This window comes from Urocitellus parryii, chromosome 2 (assembly GCF_045843805.1).
Source record: "Urocitellus parryii isolate mUroPar1 chromosome 2, mUroPar1.hap1, whole genome shotgun sequence".
Lineage (NCBI taxonomy): Eukaryota > Metazoa > Chordata > Mammalia > Rodentia > Sciuridae > Urocitellus > Urocitellus parryii.
The window spans coordinates 115,649,044-115,662,690 of record NC_135532.1 but is presented as its reverse complement, the minus strand read 5'-3'; the positions used below and the strand labels follow the sequence as shown (position 1 = coordinate 115,662,690).

The following is a 13,647-nucleotide window of genomic DNA, read 5'->3' as shown; positions in this document are numbered from 1 at the left end:
CGTGAGTCCAGCTGTGAGAAGGAGCGACCTTTCACCTCCTCCACTTCTGAGGAGGTCAGCTCATCTAGTTGCACATGTAGGTGCCCAAACCTAGGGTCGGGCTTGTCCTCAACTACCTGCTGCCACATCGATTCATTTTTAAAAACTTAGAGGAGGGAGGAATCAATTCTTTTTTGTCTATTTAACAAAAGAAAATCTAATCTAGTGTGAGAAGTTCAAAGATTTTCAGATGCTGTGTATCTGAATTTAAGTGAACGTAAGTCATTTTTTTCCACTGGAGGATAGTGACAGGGAAAGCAACACTTTCCGAGGTTCTGATGCATGTGGGTTTTAGTTTATAAATGGCTGGTGGTGATAATTGCTATGAGAAAGCTTACTTGAGAATGAGTGATGCTTTCGAAGTGTCCACTCTGAGCCAGTTGTTGGGCCTGCTGTTGGGATGTGAGTCCGTGCCCGTGGCAGGGGTCTACTTTACAGTTACCATTGCTCTTACATTCTGTGGGCTGCCTGGAAGTACATGTTGAGTTCCTTCTCAGAACTGTGTCCCATTCTGATCTGATAGCCCATTCTGTGGTTGGTGGTCTGAGGCTCCATCCCTTCCCCTAACTATGTGCTAGAGCCTGTGAACCGTGATGTGGGAGCCTTACAGGAAGGTCAGCCAGCAGCCTGCCAATTGCAGTCCCCAGAACCCTGTCTGGATTCATGGAAAGAACTTGCCCCAGCTCGGGCTTATGACAGCATAATTTGACCTGACCAGGTGTGTGACACAGATGACCTCCAGGATGAGCCATGGAGATGGGAAGGAAAGCTGCTTCTACCTGATGCCCACTGACAGGATCCCAGGGTGGCTGGCTACTCCCATAGCCTCAGCAAGAGGGTGTCTCCTTCCCAGGGTCAGATTCCTCCTCTTCTCTGGACAGGGCCATGAAGGCCAGCCTCAGCACCCCAGACCTGGACAGGCATGGCTCTTGGGATTCTGAGCCCTTTGCCTGTGGTCGGGGCCGGCCCACCGCTCCCCTTCCACAGAGCCACAGAGTCTTGCTTTAGTCCCTTCCTTTCTCAGGGTCATGGCCTGCCTTTCCTGCCTAGAACTCAGCTTGGTTTCTGCATCAGATCTTCACTGGGGACTGAAGGAATGAGGTGTTCATCTGTACCCACTGCCTCTGACTAGGAATGCCCCCTCCGCCCAGAGCGCCTCACCCTTCACCTGCAGCCCTGACTCCCTGTTGGTAATTGCCCTGTGTCTCGTGTATGCCTAGACGCTGTGAGGGTCACCGTTTCTGTCTTATTCACTGCTCCATTTCCAGCCATCAGCAGGGCACAGGGCACATAGTAAGTCATTAATAAACCTGGCTGAACAGGTTCCTGATCTTGAAGTCACCTTGCCTATGCAAGGTGGTTTGTCAGTAATACACAAATAGAGCAGCAAAAAATATGTTTTCAGTCTGGCTTTGCCCTGCTTGTGTAAATCCCGTTTCTCAGCTCTCCATTTCTCTGTCCAGGCTGCTAGTTTAGCCCCTTTCTGTCACATCTGGCTCCTTTGCAAGCAGGAAAGTCTGTGTGGTTCTCTGTTGTCTGATTCACCTTCCTAATCTACCCTCTTAAGCTAGAACTGGGTTACTGAGGTGACCGTTTCTCGGTGTTTCTCTTTTCACACCGTTTTCCTGTTTCAGGGAGAGTTAGCTACTTGTTCATTTCTTCCCTGGGTGAGAATCGTGGGCTCCCTGAGACTTAAGTCTCTGCTGGTCTGGTTATTCTTTTCCAACTTTGGTTCTCATCTCTGCTTCTCCTCGAGGGAGCCCTGTGTTCTCTTGGACACCTTTGTTTAGCCAAGTGTTGCTGTTTTCAGTGACCATGATCCTGTAAGGTTCTTCTGTCTCTGGTTGCTCCATTCAAAAAACAGTAGTGCAAACCCTGGTCAGCCTGCACCCACAAATGTCCAGCTCATTTGTGCAGGTGACCGCTCCCGTTTTCGTTTGTGTAGAGAGTGGGGCTTCCTCCTGCTCAGCTGAGCGCTGGGTAAGCTTGGGAATGGAAAATGAGACCGAGCCTGATGAGAGCAAGGCCCTGTCATATCACAGGCTTCATGTGTGCTGTCAAGGAAATGGTCATGATTAGAATTACAAGCTCTGGGAGCACAAGAGTATGTCTGTTTTTTTTTTTTTTTAGCTCCAAATAGTGTCGGGTATTAGAGGTTCTCAAAAATTTTGGTGGAGATAAAATGAAAAGTCCAGTCTTTTCATGCTTGGCAAGGAGAGAGTCTTTTGGAAAAGGCAATGATTTAACATAATCCTCTGGGTCTTCTGTGATGGAAAAAAGCTATTTACTCAGTAAGAAATAGAAAAAGGTGGAGCCAAATACCATCTTGTGTCACCATCATGTGGCTTATTAACGGGTTCTAAATTTAACAGTGCTCATCTGGCTTCACTTGAGGAGCATTCTAGAAGCACCGTGAGCCTAGCTTGTGTCCCTGACCACAGCCCAAGCACAAGCAGAACGCTCTGAGTTACCCTCAGACATCGCCTATTATTGAAGTCTGCTAATCACTCTTGACCAACAACGTGGTCCAAACCAACCTGTCAAAACAGGAGTTACGAGGGCATATAATCTCATCACTTCCTCTTCAGAGACATCTGCCAGTGTCCAAGGAGCTTGGGATCCACCCCAAGAAGGTCATTAAGTGAACAGGGGAGCCTCTGTATGACCTTCTGTAACTTTAGTTTTTATAAAAGAACATTATTATTCATGAACATTATAATCAACAGCAAGCCCAATCATTTTAATTTAATTTTTTTGGTACCAGGGGTTGCACTCAGGGGCACTCAACCACTGAGACCTATCCCCAGCCAATCATTTATTTTAAGTGATATATTGTATTTACCATATACTCTCTTAATAGTTTTTTGTCAGCAAACCTTTTAGGATTCAAACTGCAGATTGGACCTGAAAAATAAAAATTATTTTCCAACTTAAATCATCTTTGATTTAACTGTAACTCTGTTCCAGGGCTTCGTGTATTAGCAGAATATGTTTTGGTTGTGAATTTTGGAGGAGTCCCTGCTGACAAATTATTGCCAGTCTTCTCTTGGCTGTGAGCCATTCATTGAAATGGGCTATGAGATAAGCCTGAAGGATTCCACTGACTTGGGGAGAGATGACTAAGATTATTATTGTGGGTCCATTAGACTTGAGAGTTCTAAAATCCAGGGCCAAATGAGGTGAAAAAAATTCATATAGCTATATGCAGGTTATGGGGCAATTAAAATCTTAATTGGGTGTCAAGAAAAACAGTGGTTGCTGTATGACTTAATTCCGGATCCTCCCCCTCTCTTAGAAGAGTTTCCAAGTTTCCTTTGTTGTTTGAAGCTACAGCAAAGGGACACTGGAAAAGATGTTGGCTTTGGATTAGAATGAGGTTCAGTTAAATGCATATGGATGACCTGGGGCTAGCACCATCCTGTGCCTAGATTTCCTTTAAGTTGGGGTAATGGTTCCTTTCCTATGGAACAGTTTTAAAGAAAAGCAATGAACTAAAGCAGCAATTTGGCATGGTAGTTGGAACCTAGCCTCTGGCCTCAAGGCTACTTGATTCAAACCCCAGCTCTGCACCGACCCACTGTGTGACCTTGCAGACAGATCGCTCATTGACTTCTAGATCTCAAAACTAGTCACCGAAATGCATTTACCATTCAGGGTTAGATGGAAATGAATATTGAAGTATTTACAACATGCCCAGCATGGTATGAACACTTGGTAAAAGCTTGGTACATATTGACTTCTATTATTATTATTTATACATTCAGGCATCTTTGTCTAAACCCAAGGGAAATCCTGCTGTTCATTTTCTATTTGCAAATCTGATAGCAGAAGGATTCCAGGTTCACGGTTCCAGGCTGTGCCTGTGCTTGTGTATTGCATTGTATGTTGACAGTAATTCCTCACGTGTTTACTGATGGTCCTTACTTACAATAGCTCAACTTATGATCTTTTTGACTTTTGGATGCTGAAAAAGCAATAAGCATTCATTAGAAACCATACTTGGAAGTTTCGATCTTGATCTTTTTGCAGGCAACACCCTTGAGATGCTGGGTGTGGCAGCCAGCCAGAGCTGCCAGTGTTCCATGACACACCAGTGCTGTATGGTGTCCTGTGTGACTGGACTGTGGCATTCTGTAGGCTGGGCATGTTAGGTCATTTGTGACCGATGATAATTTCAGCTTCCAATGGGTTTACCAGGATGCAGTCCCTACTGTAAATCAAGAAGCTTCTGGATATTAAGTACAGTTATAAAACAATTGCTCTTCAAGCCAGAACACCAAAAATTGGTCTCCTTATTTGAGGGCGCAGCTGTACAGAGTAAACTTTGTGTGCTTGGAGACTTCTCCCAGGCCTACGGGTGGTTTCTGAATGGTTGTATATGAAGGCTTCTCTTGGTGCTGACCAGTTCAGCAAGTTTATGATGGCCTCGGTTTACTCTGAACCTGATCTGTGGTTTATGGAGGAGTTTGAATTAAGAGTGGGTTGTGGAAGAATCCATAAAGAATCCTTGTCGTGAAGGCCCTCTGGTCTTTACTCGTCCTAGAGTCCACGCACTCCCTAATTTCCCTTCATTTTCTCTCTAGAAATGGTCCCCCAGATTCTCGATCCCCATTGCTGGCTTTCACATGGAGTCCTTGGTGCCTGTTGTGTACATCACAAGTTCCTTGGGTTCTCTCTTGGCCTTAACTTTGGTGGGAATGGTGGGAAGAGAAGGGATACAGGAGGAGGTCAGCTGCACTTGCAGAATGTTGTCAAAGGAGACTTGTAAGTTGTCAAGAGTGGCCAAGTAAATGACATCAAGCTTGGTGTCCATTAATAAAGCACACATTTAAGAGGGAAGGTTGGTTTCTGAGAGTTCTGAGATGCTCACCAGAGAACGCTTTTGCAGGATGGTCAGCATTTCTGATATCTTCTGGAATATTCATAAATCAAGCTGGTGGTAATTATTTTAAGGTAATGAAATTAAAATGTCATGTGTTTGGAGTCAGGGAGCCACATCTTGGATAATTTGGAGAGAACAAGCTGAAGGCACTTTTGCTCATGCCCAGCTCCCTAAACCTCCTAAACCTTCCTTTCACACAGAAGGAGATGGTCCCCTAAGACACTTCACCATGGTGACAGAGGCGTGTATTTGGTTCATGGGCTGTAAATAGATTCCTAATGTGTGAAAAGTGTGTCTAATACATGATGACAACGAGGTTAAAATACAGCGATTAGGGAAGGTATGGCATGCATCCAACTCCCACTCAATGCTGTTGACCATTTTCTGTGTTTGTCTCCAAGAAGAAAGGGACATGTCCTCATCATGTGTGAGTTCCAAGTTGGCTAATGTACTCCCTCACTAAAATCTGTCTGTAACCCAAGAAGCAACAGCCCAGCCTCATCCGCGGTCATACGCAGACGTGTGGCAATGGGAGACGTTTTGGGGTCTTCATATATGCACGTTCACAGCGGAGGCCAAACTGTGAACTGTAAACAAGGATCCTTTCTGTTGGGCAGTTCATGCCACGTTTTTCTCATTTTTGTGAGTTCACTGTTCAGAACGGTCCACATGATGTTGAAGCGCTCCTCAAAAACCCATGAGGAGAAAATCCATGTGTTAGTGAAGCCTCATTCAGCACGTCAGGTGCTCTGACGTGAGTTTGATGTTAGTGAATCAACAACATACATAAAATGAGGAACCTTTAATCAGAAGCACATAAAAAAGCTTACGTATTAATCAGTGTGGTGACCAGAGGCTGATGGGCACCTAACTTGCTTTTCCCCAGCATTCCATGGTTCGGTTCTCAATGATTTCATTGTTAATGATTCTACAGAACAAAATTCTTGTGAACAATTGCCCATGTTTGTTTTGTAAGTCCGGAGAACTCATTTCTATGGAGAGCCATCGATGACCTCTGAAGTGAGGATCAAATTTAAAAGACAAACGTCATAAAAAAAAAAAAGCACCACAGTACAGAGTCCTCTGCCACCCTGGGATCAAGCATTTGTTTGCTGCTGTGGCAGTCACTGATTTCAGGTTTCCCCTGTGTAAACCACATTTCCCCAGAAGCACCTGACAGATACAGAACTTTCTTTTAAAATGCACACAACACACACACACACACACACACACACACACACACACACGACCAGAAAACTGGTCTCCAGGAAATGTTTGTGTATAAACATTGAAATAGTTGTTGTAGGCAGTGCCCAAATCCCATTTTCTGTTGGCAAACTGTTGAAAAGCAGGTGATTCAAGGAAAGGGGGCCTTTTGGCTTGGGGCCATTGGCACTCAAAGGCAGGCCAAGGATTGCCCTTTTCCCAGGGCCTCGAGCATGCCAGACAAGGACTCTATCCCTGAACTGCACCCTGGTCCTGTTTCTTCTTGAGGTGAGCATGTGGCAGGCTTTCAGTGTCCCCACACCATATCTAAGCAGGTGTGGCAGCCTGGAGGAATGGAGTGCCACGGATTTCTTCTGAGAGGCCAAGGAACCTCCTGAGATGTCAACAAGAATGTCTCTTTGCCATCAGAGGAGAGAAGTGATTCTGAACACAATGTGGCTTGTGTTACTTTAATCTTCCCAAACACAGGGCTGTTGGTCCTTATGTTTCTTGGGAGGGTGTGGCCTAGGGGTTCCAGAGCCCTGCTCAAGACTCAAGTTCGTGAAAGATGGGAGGGAGGCTTTTCCCTGCTGAGACCATTTGCATGTGCAGGTGGAGATATTTCTGATCCTCTTCCGTGTGGGACCATCTTCACTTTTCTAGTATTGGATCCTCAAGTCCGTGTTTCTCTGTTGTCTAATCTGGTGGCTCCCTGGCTGCGTATTAGAGCCACTCAGGAGACCTTGACAGAATGCCTGGACCACCTCCAAGACTCCCACTGAACCCATCGGGAGGGATCCTGTGCGTCTGTGTATTTAAAAGACTTCTCCGATGGCAGGCACACGTGTCGAGCCAGGATTGAAAAGCACTGCCCAAAGTGCCTCCCTGAGGTTTTTCACTCTGCTTAGTCCAACATGCCATCAGGACAGATCAGGCAGGGGTGCTGCTGGTGCCACCTCCAGAAGGGGTGTTCTTTGATGTGCCTAGCAGTGACCACCCCCTGCTACTTCCCTGTCTGCTCACCCCATTGGCCACCAGGCCCTGGTGCTTTCTCCTGCCTCTGTCCCAGCGTGAGTTGCTGGTGTTGAGAGGACATAAAGGAAGGAGAGAAGCCAGGGCTTCTGAGTGACCCAGAGAAGAGGAAGTGAAGAATAGGTCTGGGGGGTCCAGTGATGGGGAGGGAGTGAAGAGACCCTGGCAGGCTCGTCCTTGTATGTCTGGTGCAGAGGGGAGACCTGGGCTTAGCGCTACACTCCCAAATGCAGGCCCTGGGTTCCATCACTTACTAGCTGCTTGGTCCTGAGGAAATTACGTCACTTGTGTAACTCAGAAGTGGTGGAGCCCTGGGATTCACAAGAGGTCTGTCTGACTTAAGCACATGAACGTTTTTCACAGCTTACTCAGCATCTCCCGACGCGCACACACACATTCCCTCCATAAGGACTCCGGTAATTAATAACTTCCCAGACGGAGGCCGAGCTTGTTTTAAATTCTTATAGTCAAATAAGTTGGGAGAATGTTACAAGAAGATTAGTTTTAAAAAAATGGCGTGTCATTTGTTATCAGCCTGGAACATTCAGAATTGTCATTTGTAGGAAATAAGCTCATTATTAATAGGAGATTAGTTTGCTTGTCTTTATGGGGCTGTTTTCTTAAATTAAAAATAAACTTTCTTTTCCTTTGTCGCAAAAGCAGTGCGCATTCATCTAATACAAATTGGAAAATAAAGATAAGCAATAATACAAATTAAACCCACCCATAATCCCACCACCTAGATATAACTGCTGTAAATACCTTGGTCTATATCCTTCTAGCCTTTGGTGCTTTCATATAGGGTTTTAAAAGTTATAGCTTACTTTCACTTTACCTGACCCACAAGGCTCTCTGTCAATGTGTTTGCCTTGAGATGTCATTTTTTTACATTTACTCATTAAGCTGCATGACTCTGTTTGGTTTGAAACCACATTTGTTTACCCAGAAGTTAGAAACCCACAGATAAGGAAACATCTGAAGAGCCCAGGTGTGGCTGTGTGGAGAGGCTGAGGAATTCAAAACAAAGTGCGAAACACAAAAACAATTACGACCAGTTTGACAGTTGTGCCGTCTGTTTCCTACGGCCCCTTCTACCCACGAATGTGTCTACCGCTGACTTCAAAGAAAAGTCAGCACAGAGGAGGTCCGGAGTGTAAGGTGCAAAACGAGAATCCAGCCCGTGATAAGAGATTAAAGGAAGCACGATCAAAGCCCTAGCCTGAAAGTGCTAGTCTGTGACCTGCTTTGGCCCAGGGCCCCAAAATACCCATCAGAATGGGGCTGACTTTGAAGTGACGGGAGCACCCATGTTCAGATGTGCTCTGCTCAGAAGGGATCACTGAATACTTGTCCCTGGTCTCTGCCTGACCCAAGCACACTGTCTGGAGGAGGCCTCTTGGGCATGTCGCACACACATGTGCAAGGAGTTTAACTGCACTAGGAAACCTGGGAGGGACTCTGACGCCAGAGGAGAGGCCTTCCCTTTTCCTTGTGGGAGGGGCAGGAGGTGCAGAGCTGGGGGGACAGTGACTTTGAACCTGAGCATGGGGCTGCAGTCCCTGCCCAGCTGGAAAGGCTGATGTGTTTCCAGACACAAGCGGGATCTGCTGGTCACTGTCCTCATTGTCCTGCCTGCTCTCTGCTCTCCTGGGAGTAATCGGCTCTGTGATGTTATGACATAAAGCCACCCATTTCCCCAGAGAGAGGGAGGAAACAGAAGTTCTCCCCAAATGGCAGTGGCCTTTGCAGCATTCAATTAAATTTTTTTAAAGAGGGGCAGTATAAAGTTGCTGAGATGTATTCTTCCAAGACCCTCAGTTAGCCAACCTTTCAGGCTTGGTTTTCTGGTTTCTCCTGTACATGGAGGTCCTCTGGATTCAGGGTCTTTGGATCCTCTTTCTCCATCTTCGTATCTTTATTTCCTTCAGTCTCAGGGAATTCTCTTTCTCTCTGCCTTTTTCAGATCCATTTCCTAACTTTTGCCTGAGAGTTTTCCTGGCCAGATCTTGGTTGAGCCCAGTGTTAGGGTGGGTGAGAGAGCCGGGGATGTGTCTGGGGAGGAGATGAGGAATTGGCACCCAAACCTGAGACTGGTGCCAGTGGAGATGGGTGGGTAAGGGAGGTCTTTCGTGGAGCCGAATGATTTGACCCGAAGGTGCCTAAAATTTCAAAAGGTGAAGAAATATAAAAAGATATATCAGCAGGGGTGGGCCTCAGGCAACAGGGTCAAAATTACAGAACAAAAAATGATCAGGTATTTCTTGGCAGAAGTTGAATACATTCATTTAATTGGGACAGACAGCTCACGTGAGGAAGCTCAGAGAAGCTTCCTTAGGCCTACTGGGGTTTGAATATGCATGGAATCTGGATTTTATTGTGAATGTAAAAGGTCCACACTCAAAGCCGCGGAGTGGAAGAGACAGGCTGCCCCTGTTCCGAGAACATCAACCAGCCTGTGGGTGCGGTGTGCTGGGTGGGAGAGGCCAGGGCCACAGCCTGGGTGAAAGGCGCAGGTAGAACCTGGGGTGCAGGGTGGGGATGGGAGGGAGTCTGCAGACCATGAGCAAGACCTGACCTGACCTGGGAAGAGGGGAGGGGACAGGGAGAAGGAGAGGAGGGCTCTGGGGGTGGTTGCACATAAACATAATCCTGCCCTATTGCCTGAGAGCTAGGGGACAGGTGTACAGAGAGACTGGTGGTATCCCCAGAATAGCTGGGAGACAGAGCAGGTGTCCACGTTGGAAAAGTGACCTCATCTAAGCGTGAAAGGTGGAGGAGTGGGGGTGGGAGGCGGGTGTTTCTTGTAGGGTAGAGTCATAGAAGCTTTGGGAAGAGTCGGGCCATGAGCTGGACCTGGAATGCTGGGTGGAATTTGGAGAGAATGGGAGAGGGGTTGAAGACATGGGTGAGGGGATGGAAGCAAAGGCACAGGGTTGGGGACACACAGGTGAGTTGGTGGCACACTGTGCAGGTTCATCGCTGAGCATAAGTTTGAGTAGAAGTGCTGAGAGGGAAAAAGGAAAGGTGATCTTCCTGGTAAAGGTTTGGAGGTCAAGTTAAAGAACTTGCAGTTTAACTTGGGAAATGACAAGCTGTTGACATTTTGAGTGAGGTTGTGGCCAGTGCAGAAGGGTCCTTTGGTAATGTACGAAAGATAACCGGGATGTGTAAATGATAGGAGGGGGCCTCCAGGACTGTCAAAATGAAGAGTTAGGTGACTTTTAGTCAAAAAGGAGTGAAGATGTAAACTAGGTTGACCTTGATCACAGGAGGAGAGGTACTGGAAAGAGCTAAGGAATTTGGAACAATTCAAGGGCATTTTACCCAGAATCTCACACAGGGAGGCTGTGATAACGATCCTGTTGCCCACCGAAGCATTGTAGTGGGAGAGGCTGGCTTAGGGGCAGTCTGGGCCTGGTGTTCAGGAGCCGGAGCCTGAGGTCAACAAGCGGATGGGTCCAAAGGGAGGTTAGAAGTGGGGGTTTGTGGCTCAGCTGGAAAACAGATTGGCCAACCAAGTTGAAAAATCCACACGGCTCAGCAGTTGTTTGAAGTTTTTAATTAATTAATTGATTCAGAAAGCAAAGTACTTTCAAAAGCTCATTCGAGAGCTTATATTCTCTTGATACCCATGAATTCTCAATTGCTCTTTTGTTTTCATTGCAAAACAGTTCAACTTATTATGGGAAAGAAAGTGAGGGGAGCCGTAGGAGGGTGTCCTCTCCTCGGGGAGGAGGCATCTCGGGCACGGGGCCACATTCTCATCTCTGGTGACGGTGCTTTGCATTTCTCCCATCTGTCCACCCACGGCCACACGTAGCAGTCAGTGTCTTGCACACCACGGAGGCTGCGTGTTGGGGGATTTGCATTTTCATCAAAGTTCCCAGAGATAAAAGAGTGGACACGAGAAAAGCTAACAAGCTCACAGCCAATTTCATGTGGCAGGCTCTACATAAACATAGGCGAAGCGGATGCACATTTGAATTGCAAAAATTTCGTAAACAAGATCCAAAGAGTAATAACTGGTTTCAGAGCCTCACTAAAATGATAAAAATCCAGGAGCCACCCTACGTCCTATAGAGTCTCAGAGACATTTCAGCAGTCACAGCACCTTGCAGAGCAGGTCCCTGAACATTATTGCAGCACGGAATGGGATGGTGTTATCTCCAGGCCCAGAGAGTCAGAGCAGAGACAACTTGTGTTCTTCATTCTTCACAAATAGCAACTAGCAGGAAATTCAGTTATTTGGGGGAAGGCTGTTGGGAGACTCAGGGTGGGAAGACCCAGTCGGCTCAAGAATAAAACAAGCCAACTACGGTCAAGGGAAAGAGGACTGTGATTAGGGGGCCTTCACCAAGCCACCAGAGGTGACAGTTGTGGAAGAGGAGCAGCAGTCCCATTAATGGGATCATGGAAGGAGCCAGGTGTCACCGTCTTCCTCATCCACACCCCTCCTCTCTCGCCCTTTCCCTGCTCTTGCAGCTGCTCGACTGATCCAGAACATGGATGCCACAGCTGAGCCTTGTACAGACTTTTTCAAATACGCCTGTGGTGGCTGGTTGAAGCGCAACGTCATTCCTGAGACCAGTTCCCGGTACAGCAACTTTGACATTTTAAGAGATGAGCTGGAAGTTATTCTCAAAGGTTAGTGGCCACGGTGTTGGTGCATCAAGGAATCGCTCTTCAGGTATCTGGTTTTTTAAGATAAAACTGTGAGCGTCACAAAACATCCGAGTTGGTAATTCCTCCAGGCTCCTGGGCCACCCCTGAGCCACTGTGCAGGCTGCCCACACTGGAATGGATGTTTTGGCATCTCTTAGTGTTCTGCTTTCATTTGTAGGCACGCTCATGATAAAACTCCTTCAACCCTAGAAATGGTATCTGGATGCATTTTACCAAAGGAAAAACAATTAAAGGATTGCCACTGAAAACCTTCCATAGCCTCCCGACCCTAGCTCTGTGTTAAAGTTGCTATAGGACATTACTAAGCTTTGTCTCCCCTGAGAAATTGAGAAAGGCCAGGCTACTCCCTACTATCCTTAGCCTCTGTTCTCTCCTCTTCTGGAAGTGACTTTGTAGAAAAAAAAAATTGTTATTTTTTAATATTCAAACAAGTAGAACAAATCATCTGATTGATTTGAAATAGTGAAAGTACAATCACATGAAGGTTATTATATTCCAGCCATCCAAAGGACGATCCATTATTACATTCTAAATTCCCCTGTGTTATTATTTCGTTTCCTTTTAAAAGACTTGAATCATGGAACTAACCCCCAGTTCTGTGCTAAGGACAATGACCCAGGTTTTTGGTTTTTCCTATAGGGTTTGGGATGGGGAGAGAGGACAGCGAGTTTTCTTACTACACCAGTGTTTAAAACATGGATTACACCTGCAAATGAGCAATTATATTGATGCATTTTATCACATGCCCTGTTTCAGATGTCCTCCAGGAGCCCAAAACTGAAGATATAGTCGCAGTGCAGAAAGCCAAAACATTGTACAGGTCTTGTGTCAATGAGAGTAAGTGCCCTTCCTTTTGATTTCATTAAGAGTGTGCAATTATTGGTGCCGAAATGTGCATAGACTTCACATTGAATTCATTTTCATTGTTTTCAAAAGCTGCTATTGATAGGAGAGGCGGGCAGCCTCTGCTCAAACTGTTACCAGATATTTATGGGTGGCCCGTAGCAACAGAAAACTGGGAACAAACATACGGTAAGGCCATTTTCCTTCTTTCTTTAAACAAATAATTTCCACATGAAATCTATTATGATGTCATGAATGAACTAAAGCATCTAAAGATATGTTTCTCTTTTCGTTGCTTTAGGTGCATCTTGGACAGCTGAGAAATCTATTGCACAATTGAATTCTAAATATGGGAAAAAAGTCCTCATTAATTTTTTTATTGGCACGGATGATAAGAACTCCACACACCATATAATTCATGTAAGTTTGTGTAGCAGACAGCCAGAGTGATCTTTAAATTGCAATAAAACTTCCAGGTGCACCGTTGTTATTAGTATTTAGAAATGCTGTGTGTTTTCGTTTTGACTGCCTCTACATAGGGGTCAGAAATTCACACTGTCGCTGACAGCTGGCGTTGGAATTTGGAAAGTATTTTTTAATGCCATGTTTCCAACATTCACCTCTCACTTCTGCTACCTGTTTTAAATACCTCTCCCTTCATAAAATAAATGAAAGAGGAGGCCCCAGGCTCCTCCCACTGAGAAGAGCCCCTGATTTCTTTGTATGTTTCATGGAAAGAGCATGCTTTGGTTTATATACACAGTGCAGGTCTGGAAGCCAAAAATGCCTCATTGCTTTCAAAAACAATGTAGACTGTGAACACACTTTTGGTTCTCACTGAAGAATATCTGTACTTTTTTTCTCAAGTAAACCAAATGTTATTCTTTTTAAATGGTTTTATTGGATTGTTAAGAGGGATACTATTCATTTTAGGAGTTGCCTAAAAGGGGAAGGAGCAGGGC

At 45.8% G+C, this 13,647-nt stretch overlaps 1 protein-coding gene across 3 annotated transcripts in view; it reads left to right on the top strand.

Moving 5' to 3' along the window:
* Window positions 1-13,647, top strand: part of Mme (membrane metalloendopeptidase) — a 79,498-nt gene that overhangs the window by 20,564 nt on the left and 45,287 nt on the right. For all 3 annotated transcript variants that reach the window (XM_026392914.2, XM_026392916.2, XM_026392915.2), the window contains exons 4-7: window positions 11,642-11,803; window positions 12,599-12,679; window positions 12,779-12,874; window positions 12,987-13,105. In XM_026392914.2, the coding sequence (XP_026248699.1) occupies window positions 11,642-11,803; window positions 12,599-12,679; window positions 12,779-12,874; window positions 12,987-13,105 (458 nt within the window). The remainder of the gene's footprint in view (window positions 1-11,641; window positions 11,804-12,598; window positions 12,680-12,778; window positions 12,875-12,986; window positions 13,106-13,647) is intronic.